General features: G+C 37.6%; 1 protein-coding gene across 2 annotated transcripts; it reads left to right on the forward strand.

Moving 5' to 3' along the window:
- The first annotated feature begins 3,690 nt into the window (after positions 1-3,690).
- Positions 3,691-9,229, forward strand: LOC140800684 (NAC domain-containing protein 7-like). 2 transcript variants are annotated; one of them, XM_073155457.1, is made up of 4 exons: positions 3,691-3,843; positions 6,347-6,530; positions 6,627-6,898; positions 8,374-9,229. In XM_073155457.1, the coding sequence occupies exons 2-4, from the start codon at positions 6,371-6,373 to the stop codon at positions 8,953-8,955; spliced, it is 1,014 nt and encodes a 337-aa protein (XP_073011558.1). In that variant the 5' UTR covers positions 3,691-3,843; positions 6,347-6,370; the 3' UTR covers positions 8,956-9,229. The 2 variants fall into 2 exon arrangements, with proteins under 2 accessions (XP_073011558.1, XP_073011557.1); XM_073155456.1 differs by having other exon boundaries at positions 3,758-4,041.
- The last annotated feature ends 223 nt before the right edge of the window (positions 9,230-9,452 follow it).

Raw genomic sequence — 9,452 nt, forward strand, 5'->3', positions numbered from 1 at the left:
TATATTTCCTTACACATTGTCCTCAAGGTGGAAACTAAGTACATGAAGCCGTGTAGTATGACTTAGCCATCCAAGTCACATCATCCTTGGAATCAGCCTAATCAAGTTCTTCTATCAACATAATAGCAATCATGCTCGCGCATCAGTGCCCTCTAACAGACCTTTCATCACAATAGAAGTAATGACCCTTCCTTTTTAACTTATCCACTTAAGTTGTTGTTACATGCTGCATTGGAGGATGTAGCTATCCTATATCCAAAACTCGTAATGCTCATGCCACAAGTTCCAACACGCCTTCTAGGTCCCTCGAATGTCATGTAGCTTCACTCCATTATCCTAGCTATGAGGATTGCATCCACGAGAGAATGTGGACGCTTGCCTTCACTTGACTTGAACATCGTAGCTGAGTTTGTTAATGAAAGTGCTTCACTTGGGCAGAAGATATCCTTTCAAATTCCAACTGGTAGGCTTGAATAATAGTTTTGAGAGGATATCCTTTAAAATAGTCGGTTTGGTTGTGTTGATTGGAACACCAAATCATGACATCTTCTAGATGGAAAGAGGCTAGCAACTGTTATGAACCGAGCGTCTGCTATTCGATAAAGCTCGGATGTAGGAAAGCAGTCCATATAGTTAGAGGAAAATAATTACAAAATATTCTACCATAGACAAAAAATTACAAAACTAGTCGTGATCAATCTGTAACTTCCTGATCTACGTTTTTGGTATTCATGCCCTTCGTAGATTCTGACTGCAACTAGGATGAAAATATGCAAATGTAAGGGTGAAGGTGACGGGTGATGGCGATGATGGGGGTGAGGAATGATAACGGTGATGGGATGGATGGCTCGTGGTGTTGAGGGGATAAGGATGAGGGGGAAGAAGTGGTCCAGATCCAAAGGAGGAGGGAGGACTCGACAGTTGAGGGGGATTAGAGGTCATCGGCATTGAGATGGCGCACGGCTAGGGCTTGAACGAAGAAGAAGAAAGATTAGGGTAGAGAGGAAGGGAAGCGATAGATATCAATATTCATTCATAATAATCCTTTTGGTTGTCATCCACATCTTAAGAGGCTAATCCAACTAGCCAAAATAACAAATAATAACCCTAGAAACAATGAATTCTCGTTGACTACGTTTGAACGCGCAATTCACGTTCTCTGTTGATGCGAACGTATGCAGGGGTTCGCACACGGGCGTTCACACAGGGTCGAATGCGTTCGAATGCACAAATTGCGTTCTCTGTCGATGTGAACACCTGTAGGCATTCACATGGGGCATTCAAATGCGACTCCCCTACATTCGAACGTGACATACATAATTTTTTATTTTTTAAAGGAAAGAACTAAAACAAAAATAAGAATAAACTCCCATAGGGTGTATCCATACTCGAGACGACTCGGTGTGGTCTGAATCACACCAACAACACTTTACTTCTTAGTGCCTTCATATGAATCTTGATGATAAACCAAATCAAGCGTGTCTCCATCACTAAATTTGGGGAAATCTAGCTATGTGGTTCATCCTAGTGTTGCTAGTCCATGAGGGTCACTATATTTGAAGTCTCCTAAACTAGTTAGGCGCCTTCATGCTGCCATGGAGCGTGTGGTAGGCATAGATCGTGGAATGGTGGCTTCGATAATATAATCCTAAGGAAGGGAGTAACTAGTCTTGGTTCAAGTGGAGACTGAGGGCAAGCCGAGAGCACCCCACCCATAGTAGGGTCCTCTTGGCTAGGGTTACGTGCAAGATGATTTGTGGCTGTTGGTAATAATTCAATCTGGCTTGGTCTTGATCGTGGATTGTTGATGATGGAAGCCACATATAAAGCCGAGCAAGGGAAAGAAGAAAAGAGGCCAAGGCAAGGGGTGCTCTTGGCTAGGGTAGTGCTTGGCTAGAGGTTATCTCAACTAAATCGATTTAGCTAAATCTGCTAAGACATAATAACTCAATAGTTAAATTAATTTGGACTGAATCATATATAGATTCAAACAAAAGATAATAAGTAAATAACTATTATAATAAGCAAATGACTCGATTGACTTATGGACTCGAACTTAATTCGGATTGTAACACATTTCATCAAAAGAGGCCACTGACCTAGCAAGTCTTAACTGATTGGCAAGGGTAATTTAGAAATTAACTAAAAAGGAAAGTGAAAGACAAGGATATTTAAGGTACTTTAATATGTAAACTTTGTGTTGTTTAGATATAGTTTTGTCAGAGACCGGTATACAAAAAAATAGGTAAAAAAAATAAAGGACAGTTAGATTACAAAGAGCTAGCTCAAAACAGGGGTGTAAATAACAAAATCAGTAAAATGCAGGGTATTATTTGAAAATTTTCGAATAATATAACAGTTGTAATGTCAAATGTGGTGGTGACCGTAAGAGCGGGGGAAAAGTCGTCGTGGCCAAACAAGATGTTGCCACGTCAGAAGATCCCGAGAGAAAAAAAAATTTGGGTACAGTATTTTTCCCTGTTAACCTCCCCCCGCACGTGGCAATTGTCCCATGTGAGAGTGTGGGCCCCCGGGGGGTGCAGGAATTGCCAGCACCCAAAATGCGAGTCTAATGATCGAGTCATCCCACGCCAGACCGCCAGCCGCCCCCACACTCGGCCCCACCCATCAATACTCCGTGGGGCCCATATCCACTCACCTTTCTTCCTTTCTTTTTTTTTTCTTTTCCTTTTCCTCCTTTTTTTTGTGTGTGTTTGCCTACACACCTCTCTCTCTCTCTCTCTCTCTCCCTCCCCTTTGCCAAGTTTCTATTGGAGAAGAGTCCCAATCGTGGGTCGGTTGGTGGGGTCCTTGCCCCAAAAGGCAGTGCAAGAAGACTGGAGAAGTGGTAGCCCTAATATAGAGATAGTTACAAGCCAACCAACCAATGTATACAGAGAGGAAAATTGTAGTTGTAGTTGTATACATGGCTTATTTAACATTCAACCATATATCTTCCCATACATTACACTTCAAAGAGTAAATATGACAAATTATTCTAGAAATAGAATAATAAATATGACAGTGGTAACCAACCATTAATCAGTGGACATAATGATACCATATCAACTGTGTTTGTAGATCAGGTTTGTAAAGTATTGATAGATAAGGCTTTATTCCCTTTAAAAATGACCCATATAAAGAAGTAGATAACTGGCAGTGGTCACCTGCTTGGCTCAACTTGTATGGTTAAAGACAACCCTAATCCTTACAGGATCTAATTGCTTAATTCCATCACTAGCTAACAAAGGCAGCATGAACTACTACCACATAGAGAGAGAGAGAGAGAGAGAGAGAGAGAATGACCAAAAAAGGTAATGATGTGTGGGGCTAAAGAAGTGGGTCCCATGGACGAGGATGCTGTTGCATTACGTTTTCTCCATATCTTTCCTCCCTTTCCCGTTCATCTCTCCCCGTTTCTTCCTGTCTCTCTCTCTCCATCTCTTTCTCAAGTCCTGCACGATTTTTATATCATAAATTCTCCTTTTCCCCCCCTTCACCTCTGCTAACCTGCAAGACTTCCTTCCCAATAGTATCAAATAATTCATCACCCCGTTAACGTTTTGCTCTCTCTCTCTCTCTCTCTCTCTCTCTCTCTCTCTCTCTCTCTCTCATCTTTCTCCGTTTCCGTTCTCATCTCTTCTCTCTCTAGATCTTCTCTGTGGTCGTTATCAGAGTTGGGTGGGTGGCGGTTGCGGCGAAGGCTAAGAGATCTATCCCCGCCATTATTCACGCCAGAAAGCATTGACCCTGCGATAGCTTTCGATATCTATTGAGATCAGTTGAGGTGGAGGAAGAGAAGTTATATTATTATCATATATGGAGGGTTAAGAGATTGTAACGGTATGTTGTTTGTCTTCTAACTGCCTCCTCTCCTTTCTTTCTCTTCTTCGTCTCCTCCTTCTTCTTTCTTGGGATCCCGAAGAGCTCAAGAGGTCATCATACGTGTTGGGCTACTGAGAGAGGAGCTAGCTACAACTAGAGCTAGAGAGCTAGAAGGAGAAGGAGGCAGACAACGGTTTCAGTGGATCAAATCCCGAGGTAGGTGTTCGAGGAGGCAAGACATGAAAAGAACTAACAAAAGCTTCTTCTTGTCTCTTCTCATCTCTCTCTCTCTCTCTCTCTCTCTCTCTCTCTCTCTCTCTCTCTCTCTCTTTCTCTCTCTCTCTCTCTCTCTAACATAAGCACACTAGGACATAAAAACATTACTGATCTATTGAAGCTTGACATACGGATCTCATTTTAACGTTGATTGGTTGATCTATTCTTGTTCTTGGATCGCTTTCTCTTCTCCTATTCCAGCTGTTCTTTGTCTACTTCCTTGCCTAGAAGGGAAGGATCGTTCTGTTGTATCATATGAATATAGTTACACACATACACACACCAGAGTTTTGGACTACGTACCATTATCCGTTTAGTAGGAAAATATTTTTGAGATCTTATCTTTGTCTACTTCTCTCATGAATTAAAGTAAAGATTCTATGTAAAAGACTTGGGACTATCTTCTGACAATCTTTGCAATAAGCTTCGTCTATACTTCTCATAGTTAACCGGCATTTAATTTACAATAAAAGATCACGAGTGCCAAAATCAAGAGCAGTTTAAGCTTGTGATTTTGTTAATTTAAGGATAGCCGCTTCCAAACATATGATGAAATCAAATCAAATGACTACTGAACAAGATTATGTAGCTTTGGAAGAAACACTTTTATTTTGAAGCTAGTAAACTCCATAGTGATTCTACATCTAGTTGCATTTTATTCTTTCAACTCTTTTTACTGGAACTTGCATGAAATATTCAATGCCCATATATTAGGATTAATCGAGAATGTTGTATCATATATTGCTTTTCCATTAACCCTTTTTGTTAAGAGACTGCAGGTAGATCCTTATTATTTGTTGATAGTTGAGTTTTGCAGGAATGTTTTGAACAATATTAGTGTTCATTTTCGTGAACATTTCATTCTTTATATTTAAGTCTCACTTTCTAGATGTATATTATTTTCTATGCTAGCATTCGTTTTATTGGTTAAGGTAACGTTCATAAAAACGTGTATATTTTTGGTATAAACAACAGCATATTAATTGAGATGCATACACAAATACCAAATCATTGACATCTGAACATTAAATTGTCAATGTGTTTTCTACTTTCTTTTTAAAAGCTAGGTATATATCTTGTTGCAATACAGGTAATACAAAAGCCAGTACGTAAAAGACAAAGGATAAAAAGTTTTGCCTGAAAACTAGGAAGGAGATCTTTTGGATCATAATTCAAGAGTTAAATAAGAACTTAGTAGACAAAAATACCTTACAAGTATGTATGTATTTTAAGAAAGTGAAAGTATTTCTCTTCCTACATCAGATGCTAATAATTAAACTCTTCCTCCAGGAAGGTTTATTCCTCTTTGTTTTCATCATTGTTGCCACCATCATCATGATAACTATCATCATCTTGTCACCTTCTTCTTCTTCTTCTTCTTCTTCTTCTTCTTCTTCACGACAATTTTAATTGTTGGCTGGTTCATTTTGTATACAGTCTTCTAGCATTTGATTAAATATTGAGACATCTATTTCATAACAGTTTATTTCAACAAGATGAAACACAGATATCATAAGATGTGTGGCAATAAAATACTTGGAGCATGCAAGAAGAATAATGACATACTAATATTACTCAGCATATGATTTTATGTTTTCCTAATCATAAGATGTACAACAAGTAAATGTAGTTCTTTTATTACCAAAACTCTTCGTTCTTTCATGCATGTTGATGTGATTATGTGTTTATAGATATTGCTAGGTTTATTGAGGATGTCAGTTAGCCAATATTAATAGTACTCAGCATACGGTCTTAATCTGTGGATATTTTCCATCAACTTTTATCTGTACAATCTGATTGGATTTATTGATGCAATTTAAGAACATATATCGTGAAAGAGCACTACCAACTCTTATTCTTTCTGTTCCATGCATGACATTTACTTTCCTTGTTAGTCATCGTTCGCACATCTTTGTATGCCTGATTGCAAGGACTCTTCCATCACGGTACTCAATTAGTGCAACCAAGAATATATATCCTATATCTCTTTCTTGGACAATTTGGATCGTTTTTTTTTTTCAAAGTGTCTTTGATCAAATACTCTCTCCATCTGCTGGGAATTATACTCCTTTCTACCCAATAGAGTGTTCTGCCATTTAAACTAGCACCACAACATAGAATAACCTTTATTTAAGAAATTCATCCATATTCATTTGCATTCTGAAGTTTCTTTTAACAACACCTAGTAAATTTAAATGATATTAATTTCTTTACACTAATATTACCTATTGTACATGATGCACAGGATTTCCAAGATCACTTGGAGACTATGAGTACTTCATCGCATGTTCCCCCAGGTTTCAGATTCCACCCTACTGATGAAGAACTTGTTGATTACTATCTAAGGAAAAAGATGGCTTCAAGACGGATTGACCTTGATATAATAAAAGATGTTGACCTGTATAAAATTGAACCATGGGATCTCCAAGGTATGACTCAAAATAACTCCTGTAGTTAATAAGAAATAAAGTTAATTGTAATCTACAAAGGATTTGTTTTCTGATTAGCTTTCTTCATTAAAATAGAAAAATGCAGGATAGGGCAAGATGATCAAAGTGAGTGGTACTTCTTTAGCCATAAGGACAAGAAGTATCCAACTGGAACTCGCACCAATAGAGCAACTGCAGTTGGATTCTGGAAAGCTACTGGAAGAGATAAACCAATTTATGCAAAGAACAACTTAGTTGGCATGAGGAAGACCTTAGTATTCTACAAGGGTCGGGCTCCGAATGGGCAAAAATCAGATTGGATCATGCACGAATATCGACTTGAAACAAGTGAAAATGGACCTCCACAGGCAAGTGCTCTCGAGCAGTACTCAACCACATAAATTATATTCTTTCTTATCAACTAAACCTCATTTTAAGTATTGTTATCACACACAAAAAGAAGTAGTAATCGAATAATCGACATAACCAACTCTAAATTCCTCCAACTTTTAAACCATGGAAACAATATATTTAAAGTTATATCTTCCATATCTTCCCTAGGAAGCAGTTGTTCCACTTAAAACCAACTGATTCTTTTAACTGATAACATATATATTATAGGTTGTCTAAAGAGAGTGACACAAAAAAGAAAAAAGAAAGAAAGAAAAATGAAGGTGCTTTAAGATGCTCAAGATAGGTTCCATTATTTATACTCAGGATGCAAGACTGATTCATCTAAATACTAATGTCAATTGAAATTGCATGTATTACCTCAAGTTAGATCTAAGTCTTTGTAGGTTAGACTATCATGATAGATCTTTTTCTCTAGGACTAGAAGGGTTGCCAGGATTAAGGCCTAGAAGGGTTGATAGATATTTTTCTCTAGGACTATCATGACAGATGTTTTACAGCATCAAATAAGTCTTACTGAAATCTGTTTCTCACTGTTCACATGACATTTGTAAGGTGCCGATATTGAGTGACTGAAAAATTAAGGAACCAAAAAGGAACAATGAGATGCTTACCTTTATTATCTCTTTACGTCATCAGTCTATTAAAAATAAACCAGAAGTTATTGTTAAGGGAATATCTAGCCACAAATTTTTAAGTTCATATCAACTGAAAATCGAATTGCAATATCTTTATCTAGTTGGCCTGATCATTACTATTTTGTTGTACCAAACAACTGCTCGGATTTCACAGAAATCACTTTATTCTTACATAATTTATCAAGAGGGCATAACAGTGACTAAGCTATTAGCTTTTAGTAAACTCAAAATTTGAACTGCATAAGATATATGCATAAATGTCTTTAACCTTTTCTTATGTTCCTTCTCCTCTAGTAAAAGAAGTCAAGATTAGACATAATAGTTACATTGAATCTAGAATAAGAACAAAGAGTACTCACTCAATTTTTCATCCGATGCTTACTTATTGCATGGAGAGTTAAATAATAATCAAATGTATTTCAAAATAGTAGCAACACAACAAAACCAGCTCTGAATGAGGCAAGTAGAGCTGCTTACTATTAATACATCTATATCAACTTTCAGCTAAAGCTAGAGCAACAGTCACTTTAACTTCCTTAAAGAGTATCGGTTAAGATAATTCATGTTCTTAATTTAACATCTAAAAATTTAGGAAGAAAACTGGAAAATGATGAAGCCATGCAATCAGTTGCAATCATCAAATTCCGTATAACACCAAATCTATGTTGTAGTAGAGTATGATTTTATTGTCCTTCCAAACATATTATTCATTTTTGCATTGGTCACAGTTATTGCCACATACTTGGTCTTTAGCATAAAAATTCAGTAACTTATTATGCAAGTCCATATTACAGGAGGGTTGGGTAGTATGCAGGGTGTTCAAAAAGCGAGTGCCGACAACAAGGAGGGAATGTGACCAGGAAAACCCATGTTGGTATGATGAAGAAGGTCCCTTCATGCATGACCTAAACTCCCCAATGAGGATGGCACCACAGATGCATGCGATGGCATATAACCAACACCTCCATCCACAAAAGAGAGAGCTACAGCTGCAGTACCAGCTACTAAATGAATCTTTCCACCAGCTTCCTCATTTGGAGAGCCCTAAACTTCCTAACTACATCCAGCATGGAAGTAACATCCAACCTATCATCATTTCACAGGATGACATAGTGCAAGTCCAGCCAGGTCACCAACTTGAGATGATCACAGTCTGTAATAGCAATGAGAATGCAGATCAATCAGAGGACCAAGTGACAGACTGGAGGGTTCTCGACAAGTTTGTAGCGTCACAACTTAGCCATGATGATGTATCGCAAGAGAAGGATTACTCCGACCCCACTGATGCTTTTCAAGTTTCAGAAAAACAACAAGAAGTTATAGCAGATTATGCATCAGCATCTACCTCAAGCAGCCAAATTGATCAGTGGAAGTGAAAGCTACTATGTTGGATAGAAGATAGTTTGCTAGTGATGTTATTAAATGCAATATTTAATCCTATGTCCAGGTGATCGATATGGTCAGTGTGAATGAAACTAAAGTTGTCGTGTTGCTGCTGCGCAGACATTTGTAATAGTAGATATATTACTTTGTGAATAAGGACATAGGTACATAATAGGGTTTGATAATAAGAAGCCCTGTTGAACTTCTTATGACTTGTGGATATTAACCTTGATTAATTACTTGATCTTTTGTTAGGTCAAGTTCTAAGCCTATGCTCATCGTCAAAACTAATTCATGCGAAGACCTGCATTTCTAAGCCATGCTCATTGTTATAGCTTAGCTCCTTTTATTTGCAAATTTATGATAGAAAATTACTGCAAAAATTTAAGAGATAATTTCTTAATTGGCATTTTTCTATATAATCTAACATATTAGTATTCGATACATACCCAGATCTATCTCCGTCTATATACTTAATGTGCAAAACGAT

The sequence above is a fragment of the Typha latifolia genome, chromosome 14 (assembly GCF_019914945.1).
Source record: "Typha latifolia isolate L0001 chromosome 14, TyphaL0001v2, whole genome shotgun sequence".
NCBI classification, from domain to species: Eukaryota; Viridiplantae; Streptophyta; class Magnoliopsida; order Poales; family Typhaceae; genus Typha; species Typha latifolia.